This window comes from Lepidochelys kempii, chromosome 11 (assembly GCF_965140265.1).
Source record: "Lepidochelys kempii isolate rLepKem1 chromosome 11, rLepKem1.hap2, whole genome shotgun sequence".
NCBI lineage: Eukaryota > Metazoa > Chordata > Testudines > Cheloniidae > Lepidochelys > Lepidochelys kempii.
Window position 1 is genome coordinate 26084583 of NC_133266.1, and position 13580 is coordinate 26098162.

Here is a 13580-nt window from a genome sequence, read left to right on the forward strand (position 1 = left end):
TCTGGAATTCTAGAGACAATATTGAAAACTAGGGATAATACTTGTTGAGTGAAGAAGTAATAATGAGAGGATCTTGCTTTAATCATCCTACAGTAGAATTATGCCTGAGTCTTTTCAGAGGAGTAAGCGCTGTTCTAAAGTGTGTCAGTTTAGAGGAGGATACGTTTTGCTTTCCAGCCTGACTCTTTTGCCTCATACCTTTGTTGTATGCTTTTAAATTACTGTTTAATTTTATTTATTTTCATATAAAACTTTAATCTAAAAGTTTAACATCCCATGTAGTTCAGATCTTATATGACTGTGTTATATATAAAAACTTAAAGTATTGTTAAGTTAATTATTTCATAAATAAATTGGAATGCTCCAGTCAACTTCAATAAGAAAATTAATTAATTAATTTAAACCTCTGTCATATAGAAATGTCATATGCAGTTGTTGACCCTGAGTGTAGCTTAATATTTTTATCATCTAAAATTAGTTGTTCATTTATCTGTTTTAAATGTGAAATCTTCTAATGTTTTGGTGTTTGAATTCGGCTGTCTCCTGGATCCAAATATCAATGTAGCAGAGAGGGTTGGTTTGTTGGCTTGTTCAAAATAGGAGTTCTCTATACAATTGGCTCTTTACTCTTTTATTCACCAAGAATTCAGCCATCCCACTCTAGTTCTGTTTGTCTTTCCTTAATAAAAAGCTTAGACAACCAAGTAACCAAGAGCACTCTGGGAGCATAAGATTTCAGTTATACAGTCTTTCCTCCTTTCATGGATTACTGGGTCTGGATGGAACATGATTTCTTTTTTGGCTATGGAAACAATGATCTTCTTTAGAGAGTTACAGAGCCCCAAGTATGTATTAATTGTCCAGTTTATCAGAAACCAAGGTTTGGGCCCCCGTGTTTTATGAAAAACCAAACCTATAATAAGCAAAAACTATATATGTAACTACTGTCCTCCTGGAGTTAACATCTCTTGCTTGTAAGCTTAGTTTCAGCAAAATCAAGATGTACACTTAACTGGCCTATGTATCCTCTTGTGACATCCTTCCTTATATTAGGGTCTGAACAGGTGAAGTACAGTGTGCAGGTGAACTGCTGCACCTTCTTGGAGCTCTATTGACTTCATAGTGTGGATCTATGTGGTTGCTACAGTCCACCCATGGATCTTATAGGGCCATAAGTGAGTTTGTGCAATGGGACCTTAATTATGTTTGAGGCCTTAAAGTACTACTGCAATATGAATAAATAAATACTGATAAATTTGGTTACCTTGGGTTTTTTTCTGTGGGGCCACCTTTTTGTTTCTGCATTAAAATCAGTGGTTTTCTCAGAAATAATGTTGTGTCTGGCACAAACAACTTTGCATCTGCATTTTTTTTTCTGTAGTGTGATCTTGACCAATAAAATACTGTCTGCTGATGAAAAACAAGATATCAAACATAATAAAAATGTGAATCATTCACTATCTTAATTTTTTTTTATTTTTCACATATCTGTATATGGAAACCATTACCTAAAAGTATTGATTCATTTATATTATTCCTTTATAGTCCCAGTGGGTCTTTATTATCCTGCTTGGAGCAGGTTAAGACATACCTGCTGACTGATGGAACCTGCAAATGTGGCTTGGAATGTCCTCTCATTCTTCCCAAGGTAAAAAGTAGCTTTAAATATGTATGCTACAGTGCCTGTCAAATAAATTTTGATGTCATTATTTCTGCCATGCCATAATTTCATTCCTATTTAAATGGTACACTTACAAGGACATATCATGAAGTTAAGATCCAAAATATAGGATATTTTTGTTTTTGTACAGAGGTTGGTTGGTTGGAGGGAAGGAGGAGTCATGGCAGGGGAAGTATAAAACCTAACATGAATACAAATATTTTTCATTATTTAATTTTTATTTAAATTTTCCATTTGTTTACACATATGCCTCTAGTGTTGGAAACGTAATGCAATAGCATTGTACTAGTGCATGGGAACCAGAAAATGAAACTAACTAATATAGTAGTTTCAAGGCAATCTGATGACATTTAGCACCTTCCACTGGATTCCCAATACCTTTGGGTTCTGGCCCATAATTTATTTTTTTTTCTGCTTATAAAATATACATTATTAGTATACATTGAGTGCCACCACTCTTATATAGCTATTCATTATATTTACACGCAATAAAGAGCTATATAAGAGTAGCTTTCATATAATATCCAGAAATTGGGTCAAGTAATGGTAAAATCCTGAAATTCATAATATTGTACAATTGTAAACTATTATCCTTAATCCCAGACATCCATGGGATTTTTTTTAACTGACTATTAGTGCACTAATGATGTTTTGTTTAAAATTCTGTTAAAATAAAACAAAGGACAGGTTGCATACCTGTATTTGCTTTCTATATTTATCAAAATTATCATTGGTTTACAGGGCTGCCTTTCTATTCCTAACAGTAATCAATGCTGCAATGTGGTTGGGACACAGATTCTTTCTCCTTCCCTACCACCGCTCACCCAAACACACATCTCAAAAGGGAAATGTAGTAAATTATTTCCCTCCATCCTCCCTTACCATGTAGCCTCATTACTACTGCAAGCAGCCTTAGGCATCCACTCTTTTTTGTCATACAAGACTGTGGTGCTCTTTCCTTTACCCTCTCTAACCCAGCCCTCTCTTGATTAGTGGCTGGCTGGTTGAACTGCTTCAGGAATTCATTTTCTGGATCAGTCTCCCCTAGTTGGGTGGACAGAGAAAGAAGGAGATGTGAGTGATGGGTGGAAGTGAGAGAGGACCAACCCTCCATGGTGGAAGCAGGAAAAGCAAGAAGGTGTATACCACCCACCACTGTCTGCATTCAGCAGGCTCTTTCTGCAGCTGGAGTGGTGGGATTGCCAACAGCATCCAATAGAGGATATTTTAGGGCAGTCTAGGAGTGAGGCAAGAGATTCTCCAAAACATGCTATAAAGGCTGACAGACCATGAGATGTAAGACATGTGAGGGAGTTTATTTAAGGAATTAAGGCACATTTAGTTCTAACCTGATTGCATTTCCAGTTAAGGTATATTTTTGGAGTTTGCTACCTTTGTTATGAATGTATCTAATATTAGGATTATTTTTTTCAGGTATTTAATTTTGATCCTGGAGCTGCTGTGAAACAGAGAACTGCTGAAGATGTTAAAGCAGATGAAGATGTCACTAAGCTATGCATCCATAAACGGAAAATTATTGCTGTGGCTACACTTCATAAAAGCATGGAAGTTCCGCATCCTTCACTGGTTCTTACTAGTCCTGGGGGTGGAACAAGTGAGTAATATTATTCAAGAAAAGAAAGATTAATTTGACTACATGATTTTTAAAATTAGAAACTAGTTCTCTAAAACAGTAAATAACTAATTTCAACCCCCTATGCTGATGAAACTTTAGGGAGGAGAATTTTAAAGTAGAAAAGTAACAAAAAATCCAAATTTAAGATACATATAGAGATGTTAACAGACACAACTGTACATGGTACATATGTACTTTAGTATTTTTTAATTACCATTTATGATTTTAAAGGTCTGCCTTAATACATATGTTCAATGTAACTAATGCTATTAGGATCCTTAACTTTGGAGTTTTGTGACTGCTGTGCATTTCTATTTTCAGCTTCATCTTTGCATGAATGTACTGTAGCTTTCTTCATGTAGTTTTTATATTCTATTTCTATAAAAGGAAAGAAGAAATAAAATGATATGCTTATCCCCAGCCAACTAATCCCAGCTGCCCAGTTTTCCCTACTTTCCTTCCTGACTACACTATTATCCATCTCCCAGTTGAAGAAACCCTTCCAAAACACAGCTCCTCCCAAAACTAAGTGCCCCAGCAAATATAAGAAGATTGCCTCTTTAGATAGGCACACTTCCATACATTGTAATATGTGTCTATAGGCCACGTTCCGTGGTATGTACTTGGATAGATTTGCTTTTGTAATTTAGTCACAGAGTCAAATGTTGCATGCATTTGAATAAGCCATCTGATTGCGGTTGAAACATACACATTTATGTATATTTCGTACAGGTTGGGTTAGTTTCTGCAGCTGTTAAGGAGTAGTGGAAGGCAGTTTGTCATAGTAGTGTAGTAGGGAGAGACTGGCAACTAGGATGAAGGCCTGTCCTGTCACTGCAGCGCATGTGCATGGTGGCCTTGTCGCTGGTAGGGTTGCCAGGCATCAGGTTTATGTCCGGAACGCCCTCTCGAAAAGGCACCCTGGCAGCTCCAGTCAGCATAGCTGACTGGGCCTCGAAAACTCCGATTGGCTGCAGCGGGGCAGGCAGGTTCTGTGCCCAACTCCACGTGGCTCCCAGGAAGCGGCCGGCATATCCCTCCAGCTCCTAGGTGGAAGGGTGGCCAGGGGAGCGCTACGCGGTGCTCTCACCCACAGACGCTGCCCTGAACGCTGGCTTCACAGCTCCCATTGGCCGGGGAATGGGCCAATGGGAGCTGAGAGGGCAGCACTTGCAGGCGGGGGCAGTGTGCAGAGCCCCCTGTCTGCCCCTCTGCCGAGGAGCGGCAGGAACATGTTGCCGCTTCCCAGGAACCACGCAGACTTTCTCCATCCCCAGGAAATGCTGGGCCACCTGATGTTTGCACCATCCAGAGCCCAAGCCCCTCATGTCCCAACCTCCTGCCCCAGCTCGGAACCACCTCACACAACTAAACTCCCTCCTGGAGCCTGTACCCCCTCCTGCACCCCTGTCCTATCCCTAAGCCCTCTCCCGCACTCCAAACCCCTCAGCCTGGAGGCCCATCAAACCCTCATCCCTGGCCCCACCCCAGAGTCCTCATCCCCTCCTTCCCCCCCCAACTCTCTGCCCTATCCCGGATCTCCTTCCCACATTCCAAACCCCTTGGCCCCACCCCTCAGCCCACACTCCAAACCCCTTGATCCTACCCCCCAGCCCGGAGCCCCCTCCTGCACCCCAATCCCCTGTCCCAGCCTGGTGAAAGTGAGCAAGGGTGGGGGAGAGGAAGCAGGGATGAAGTAAGAAGGGGTGAGGCCTCGGGGCAGGGGTGGGACAAGGGTGTTCGGTTTTCTGCAATTAGAAAGTTGGCAACGCTAGTTGCTGGGGAGGTGGGAATTTACTGCTTGTCAATGGGGGGATTTATATGCACCTTTGCATGTATTTGAATGTGCAGTTTCTCTTATCCAAATTAAATTTTGCATATTCTGAGGCTGCATGCCAAGAATGCAGAGGTGCTCTGTAAGGTGAAACAAATGCAATCTGAGGTGCAAGTACCTAGAAGTAAGCAAACTTGTCATAAAAGCTTCCGTACTTGTTTCTGCTGCTTATGATGCCATCACTAAGGCAAAAAGAGGAAATAGAAGATTTAGAAAAAATAGATATTGGTAGGTAGAAAAGGAAAGCAATCTTTATCTATGTGTGAGAACTAGTACTGAGGCTGGAATCAGGACTACCTAATTTATTATGCACTTACAGTATATCTGTAATGCAAAAGTACACCGTTTGCATATGTACACATGTGTACACACTCTAAATAAGGCCCCCCCACCGTGAAAAAAAAGAGAGTTCCCTTCCAACCCCCTACATGCAACTCAAATCCTAACATACTGAGCTTACATACTGTAAATCCTTAATAAATAAATACTACGACGACGACAACAATGACATCATTTCTGCAATTCAAAGATAAAATAAATAATTTTATATTCACCTAATTGAAAGGTTTTTGTTTAAACTTTTCAAAATTGAATATCTTTTTCATAGTAATATATCCATTCATTCTAAATAATTTGGCCTGGCTTTTTCTTTTTGTGTTTTTGATATTCTAATGTCGTCATATACTCAAAGTATTGTTCAGTCCTACCATTTTGTACTTTCAGCATACTATTTTTTAAAAGCTAATATTGATATACATGATTGCCTAGAATTAAAATATAAATAATTAAAAACCCACATGGTTCCTCAATTACAATTAGAGACAGAAAAGGTGACTTCAAATTTTAATGAAAAAAGATGATACATTTAAACTTATTGTTTTAACTTTACATTTTAATAATCAATGTAGAAGCACTTTAAGAGCCAAATCATATGGCCCAAATAAAGGCCGTGGAAAGCCCTGTGTTGTTCCACTAGATACACGTCTGCATTGCCGCTGGAAGTTTGCCTCCCAGCCTGGGCAGACATTACTCATCTTTGCCCTGCTTGAGCTAGCACACTTAAAACATCAGTGTGGATGTTGCGGCAGGGATGCAGCTTAGGCTAGTCACCTGCGTTCAGACCCACAGGGTTGGGCAGGCTTGGATTCAGGTGGCAAGCCCAAGCCGTCACTTGTGCCAGAACATCCACATTGCTATTTTAATTGAACTAGCTCAACCAGCGCTAATGTGAGTCTGTCTACCTGGGGGAGGCACACTTCCAGCTGCTATGTGGACATACCCCAAGAGCGGTAAGTGTGAAAAGGGGCTTTCAGGTTATTGGCCATAGTCCCTTACTGAGTGTGATGCAGCGTTTCCAGGGGTTATTGCAGCTTAGAGAGCAGCCAGGTGGGGGACTAGGAAGGACCATATCCAGCCTAGAGACTTTCCAGCACAAGGCCCACTTTATTCAAGCTGCATGTTGGGGAGAGAATTTAGCCCTGTTTGCCTTAGATGGTTATTTTCATGGTTCCTTGTTTTATTTCAGGGGGAACGAGAAGCAACCTTTATGATTAGTTGCCTAGTGCTTTTCATTATAAAAGTTTCTTGGGATTTTTTATTTTTACTTTTTGAGACGCTTGAACGTCTCTGTTGTTTGCAACAGGCCTTTGAAATTTCAATCAGGTGTAGCTGACTTATAGACTGTTTAAAAATCACCATTTCCCTTCAGTTGTTTGCATTCCACAGGAAAACTTCGGCATCACAACAAAAGAATAACTGCATACAAACATTTTAAAGAGCTCAGCCCAAGCCGCCGCTGAAGTAGCAGCAGCAACACAACCATACACTGCACTGGGAATGCCGAGGAGCTGCAAGAGCAGCTATTGTGGCAACAATTGTGGAAGAGCTGGACTGGGAGCCCCCACCTCCAGTACACTCCCAGAGCTGGCACATGACTCTATCCCATATTTTCCATCAGCAGCCATGAGCTACCCTTACTTTTAGGGGAACACAGGGAGGGAGAGAGAGAGAGAGATGCAGGTCTCGCCCTGTAAGCCCCTCAGGCCCAGTACATGACTCCAGCAGCCCATCCTCTCCTCCCATATGGAACAGGAGCCCCTCCTCTCCTGTGGAGCGGGGTGTGACAGAGAGAGAGCAGAACTGGGCACAGCATATGCCCACTGCACCCAGTGCATGATGCCAGATGCCCATTTTTCCTTTGGAATAACCACCTTCTGCTGCTGCCAGATAACCTAGTGAGTCTGATAGCTGAAGTGGTAGCAGCCTGTGTTGAAGTGCTGAAAGTTTGGGGGGTCAAACCCTGATGATGATTAAGGCTGTGTCTGTCACAGAGGTCCCACAAGTCATGGATTCTGTGACTTTCTGTGACCTCCGTGACTTCTACAGTGGCCAGCAGCAGCAGTTTGAGTGTGTGGGAGGGGGCAGGGGCTTGGGGTGCAGGGTGGCACTTACCTGGGGAGGGGGGCTACCCGGCTCCCACCAGCATGTCCCTGCAGCTCCTAGGCGGAGGGACCAGGGGTCTGCGCGCTGCCCACGCCCACAGGTGCTTCCCCTGCAGCTCCCATTGGCTGCCATTCCCAGCCAATGGGAGCTGCGGAGACGGCACTTGTGGCAGGAACAGCATGCGGAGCCCCCCTTGCCACCTCTCCCGCTAGGAGCTGCAGCGACATGCCGGTCAGAGAGGGGTAGGGAGCCTGCTAACCCTACCAACCCCACCCCCAGCACCAGCAGGGGTCCCAGGCCGCGTGCCACCGCTCCCTCCAACGCAGGTCCCAGGATTCCCCCCCCCCATCACCCACAGACCGCCTCTCCTCTCCCCCCCAAGCACTCGCGGCCCCCTGACCCAAGTTTTAGTTAGGGGTATTTAGTAAAAGTCAAAGACAGGTCACGGGCCGTGAATTTTTGTTTACTGCCTATGACCTGTCCATGACTTTTACTAAAAATACCTGTGACTAAAACGTAGCCTTAATGATGATGCATGATGCAGGGAGGGTTGTTACAGTTGCACAAAACATAGGTGAAAACAATCATCTGGGGGGGAAATATGAAACAATTTAGTTTTTTCTATGCCAAAAGAAAGTTATTTAAATAGCGAAGTCAAACACTTGAAAGTTAGGAAATGACTTGTGTCCGATTGCCCATGCAACCTCAGTTTTGCTTCTTTTGTACATATGCATTATGACACAGTCTTTAATTATATGATTGTGTACTATTTTTGAACAGGCAACCATAAATCTTGGATTTCCTAACTTCTGAGTATTTGTTTTGGAACCTAAATAACTTTTTCTTTGTTTTTATATGTAATAGCTATAGATGTACATGAATGTGCAAAACTTAATTTTTTAACAGATTTCAAAATATTAATTACTGTTTCTTTAATATCAGGTGCAACTCCAGTAGTACCTTCTCAAGCAACAACTCCAAGATCAATAAGGAATAAATCACACGAAGGAATTACAAATTCTGTGATCCCAGAATGTAAAACTCCTTTCAAGTTAATGATAGGGGCATCTAATGCCATGGGTAGGCTTTATGTACAAGAAGTGACTGGAAGCCAGCAACAAGATCTTCATTCTGTCTATCCTAGGCAGAGATTGGGCAGTAACGATCATGGACAGAAGTCTCCATATCGTGGCAGTCATGGTGGAATGCCTAGTCCAGCTTCATCAGGATCACAGATATATGGAGATGGCTCAATCTCTCCTAGGACTGATCCACTTGGAAGCCCTGATGTTTTCACAAGAAACAATTCCAATTTTCATGGAGCGCCCAACTCTAGTCCTGTTCACGTGAACAGGACTCCTTTATCTCCACCTTCACTAATGCTACATGGTTCTCCAGTTCAGTCATCCTGTGCAATGGCTGGAAGGACTAATATACCTCTTTCCCCAACCTTGACCACAAAAAGCCCAGTAATGAAAAAACCCATGTGTAATTTTTCAGCTAGTATGGAACTACCACGAGCAATGTTTCACCATAAACCACCCCAAGGCCCACCTCCACCTCCTCCACCTTCTTGTGCTCTTCAGAAAAAGCCATTAACATCAGAGAAGGATCCACTTGGCATTCTTGACCCTATTCCTAGCAAGCCAATTAATCAGAATCCTGTTATCATTAACCCAACTACTTACCATTCTAATGTCCATTCTCAGGTACCTGTAATGAATGTAAGCATGCCTCCTGCTGTTGTCCCTTTGCCAAGCAATCTCCCTTTGCCAACTGTAAAACCTGGTCACATGAACCATGGAAGTCATGTACAAAGAGTTCAGCATTCAGCTTCAACTTCCCTCTCTCCTTCACCAGTGACATCCCCAGTCCATATGATGGCATCTGGGATTGGAAGGATTGAGGCGTCTCCCCAAAGATCACGTTCATCTTCCACATCATCAGATCATGGAAATTTCATGCTGCCTCCAGTAGGACCACAGTCATCCTGTAGTGGTATCAAAGTTCCTCCCAGGTCACCAAGATCAACAATAGGGTCTCCAAGACCATCTATGCCATCAAGCCCTTCCACCAAGCCTGATGGACTTCATCAGTACAAGGACATCCCTAACCCGATAATTGCTGGAATGAGTAATGTATTAAATCCCCCAAGCAATGCAGTTTTTCCTACTGCATCTGCTGGAAGTGGTCCCCTGAAGAGTCAGCCTGGTTTGCTGGGAATGCCTTTAAATCAGATCTTGAATCAGCACAATGCTGCCTCTTTTCCAGCAAGTAGTTTACTCTCAGCAGCAGCCAAAGCACAGCTAGCAAATCAAAATAAACTTGCTGGTAACAACAATAGCAGCAGTAGCAATTCTGGAACTGTTGCCAGTGGTGGCAACAATGAAGGACATAGCACTTTAAACACCATGTTTCCTCCTGCTGCCAACATGCTTCTACCAACAAGTGAAGGGCAAAGTGGTCGAGCAGCACTACGAGATAAACTGATGTCTCAGCAAAAAGACCCTTTGAGGAAAAGAAAACAACCAACTACCACAGTATTGAGTTTGCTTAGACAGTCTCATTTGGATAGTTCTGGAGTTCCTAAGCCTGGATCTGATTTGATAAGAAAGCAAAATCAAGGTTCATTTCCCATCAGTTCTATGTCTCAGTTACTTCAGTCCATGAGTTGTCAAAGTTCTCACATGAACAGCAATAGTACCACCGGTTGTGGGAGCTCAAATACTGTTTTGCCTTGTTCTGCTAACCAGATGCATTTTACAGACGCCAATATGAACTCTGGCACTCTTCAGAATTCATTGACACAGAGCTTACCTTTAAGAGGGGAAGGTATGCACTGCCAGAATGCAAACACTAACTTTGTCCATGGTACTAGCCCAGGCCCAAACAACCATCTTGCAGGCTTAATAAATCAGATGCAGGCTAGTGGGAACTGTGGGGTGCTTAGTCAGTCAGGAATGGCTTTAGGAAATTCATTACATCTGAACCCACCTCAGTCAAGAATCCACGCCTCCTCCACTCCAGTGATACCAAACAGCATTGTTAGCAGCTGTAATCAAACAAGTCCTGAAGCAGGTAGGTTTCCTTTTAAAAGAGTACCTGAATGTCTGACAGTTTTGAGCTACGTTATGAATTGTTTCTAAGTGTATATTGTCATTTACTCATACAGGCATAAAAAGTATGCCTGTCTCAGACTGATTACCAGATAAAAACACAAACAGACCAAGACAAAAACAGCAGTAGACTAAAATCACATTTTCTTTACACCAAAGCATCATGTTCACAAAATGCGGAGTGCCCCCCTCCCCATTACCGCCTACAAAACTAATACTCCCAATAGATAAAATCTATATACCTGTCCAGGCTGATAAAAACCTCAACTGTCCCCAGACATATGCCCAAATAGATGAGTTTTGAGCATATCCTAAAGGTCAACAGACTGGGGCTATTTAAAACCCAGGGGAGTGAATTTCAGAGTTCTGGGGCTGTGGTAGTATGGCACGGACAGAGAGGGTTCTCAAGGGATCACTTCTCAATATGATCAGAGCTTTATATGTCCTAAGCAACACCTTTAAACTCTACCCAGAAATCCACAGGCAGACTCTGGTGCACTGCTCATGGTCAAGGCAAGATACGCTTAATAAGCAGAGCACTGCCTTCTGCACCAGCTTCAGTTGCTGGGTTGATTTAAGAGGAATCCCCATATAGAACACATTTCAGTAGTCTAATCGACGAAAACTCGGATAAAGGTAACAAAGTCCATATCCAAGAGTGCAGGTTGTAATCTCCTGACCAGACACAGATGGGAAAAGATACCATCATGGTTATGAACATCTAACAGCTGGATGGGTAACAAGATCCCAAAATTGCTAAGTTAAGTGACAAGCAGCAAGCAAACACCCTTAATAACAGAAACCAACATAATCATTATTACATTCTGTGGCTGCTTCTCCCAACCTACCAATGCCATCTGAGTCTTCTTTGGATTAAGCCTCTGCCAGTTCATTCAAATCGATGCCCAGTCACTACACAATACTGCAAAAGAAGCTCAGCCACATCTTCTGTGTTGGATAAAATGGAGATAGAGAGCCAAATATCAGCAAACTGAAAACACTTCCATCTTTCCCTTTCAGTAACACTCCCTGTATGTATTGAGCACTGATGGCATTATGTCCTTTGTCTAATGATTGACCAAATCCAATCCTCCATAACACATTGTTTTGCTAGTGATGGGATGATGATTATCTTTTGATTTTGAGGTAAATCCATTTCCTCTAAATTATTTAGCAGACAGACCTTGGAATTATACAGACCTGAACTTTCTAAACATATTCTATAACTAGTAAGCTGGTACTAAAAGTTAGCAGTCCATCTGCATTTCTGTGTTATTTGTAGGATCACCCACTACCATACAATGCCACTATAGTTTTTTGTCAAAGTCACAGCAGGATCATAACTATTGTATAAGAAGTTAGGAAGTGTCAGACATGTACAGTCTATACCAATGTACAAGAGTGATTTAGCCAAAGAAGTGTGCTGTGGATTTTGGATACTCTACTTTATTTGAGTTTAGTTTTGTGGGGTTTTTGGTTTGTTTTTTACATATTTTAGTTGCTAATTCATTGTGAAACAGTTACTCCTTAATTGGTTTTAAATGCCAGTTTGAGTGACAAGTAGTCCTAATGTTTACTAATCAGAAACTAGTTACTGTGACAAATGGAAGAATCAACAAGAACTAGATAGCTGGCTATTAGCATGTGCTTTTAATAATACTTTAGATCAGAGGGTCAGATTTTTCCATCCTAACTCCATGTTTTCTTATTCCACAAATAGCACCTTTTATTTCAAGGAACTCTTAAGCATAAGGATGACAAAATTTGGCTCTAAAAGTGAAATCTAAAAAAATCCAATTTACTATTCGTATTTTTTGCACTTCTCTCAGCTTGAGCAGTGAAAATCAATTAAGTCAATTTCATTTTTCTGGGTCTCAATGCTGTAATATTTTGATTGCAAACACTATTCAAAAACAACTGAAGCATAGAGGAATCCGGTAAAAACCCCTACATTACAGATTATCTATCACTTTCCATTACAAAAGATCCTAACTCCTCCATTGCTTGCAGCATGCCTTTGAAATTAGGTCATGGAATTTCCTTGAGAGTAGGGCCAGGCCTTTTCTGTTCATCTCATGAAATCCTGTTTAAATTTGGCTGTTATAAGGTATTGAAAATTGTCATGTCCCATCTCTGATTTGTGGTGCTCAGCATAATTTTGCAGGATAACAAAATCTCTGTATAATCTAAGGCTGGGCCGCTATGGCCACTATTGCAACAGCAATTGACACTGGAAATCCTCAGGGCAGAAACTACCCAGCTGTGGCTGAAAGAGCAGAGGGATGGGAAAGGGGAACAGTGAGCTGTGCTAACTGAGCCACATCCAGGAAGGTTCCAGCACATCCCCCCTTTTCTAGGATACCATTTGGAGCAGGAACTCACCACCATTTGCCATGGACACTAGAGTTCTAGATTCACTTCTTCTGATGACTGGCGTTAATATTTCCATACCCTTCACTTCACATCTCTCACTATTAATCAGTGCTTCCTACCCCATTGTGAGTTTACAGAAGTTGAAGATCCCAGCTCTAATATGGCAGACCCAAATTATAGTCACTGAGCCCCACTGCCTCTCAGAAATAAACGGCCATATCTTTGTCCTTGGCTATGCTGTCTGTAAAACAGGGCATAGATAACCCACTGTATCACTGTGTGGTGCATCAGCCTGTGTGAACCAGCCACTAAAGGAGAACAGCTTTCTCTTGCTGCTAGCTAATATAGTTAGTCCAGTAGATGTAGTTGTGGAGATCTGTGCTGCAGTACTGAAGATTCAGGGTTCTAATCCTGATCATGATGCATGTGTTTGTTGTAAATTGTGGATGATAATACTTCCTTACCTGCCAAGGGAGTTGTGAAGCTAAATTCATTATC

General features: G+C 42.0%; 2 protein-coding genes across 8 annotated transcripts in view; one reads left to right on the top strand and one right to left on the bottom strand.

Moving 5' to 3' along the window:
* ORC4 (origin recognition complex subunit 4) overlaps positions 1–13580 on the bottom strand; it is a 407571-nt gene that overhangs the window by 272233 nt on the left and 121758 nt on the right. The window lies entirely within an intron of this gene.
* MBD5 (methyl-CpG binding domain protein 5) overlaps positions 1–13580 on the top strand; it is a 269324-nt gene that overhangs the window by 185556 nt on the left and 70188 nt on the right. For all 7 annotated transcript variants that reach the window (XM_073305424.1, XM_073305421.1, XM_073305422.1 and 4 more), the window contains 3 exons: positions 1546–1648; positions 3116–3296; positions 8536–10671. In XM_073305424.1, the coding sequence (XP_073161525.1) occupies positions 1546–1648; positions 3116–3296; positions 8536–10671 (2420 nt within the window). The remainder of the gene's footprint in view (positions 1–1545; positions 1649–3115; positions 3297–8535; positions 10672–13580) is intronic.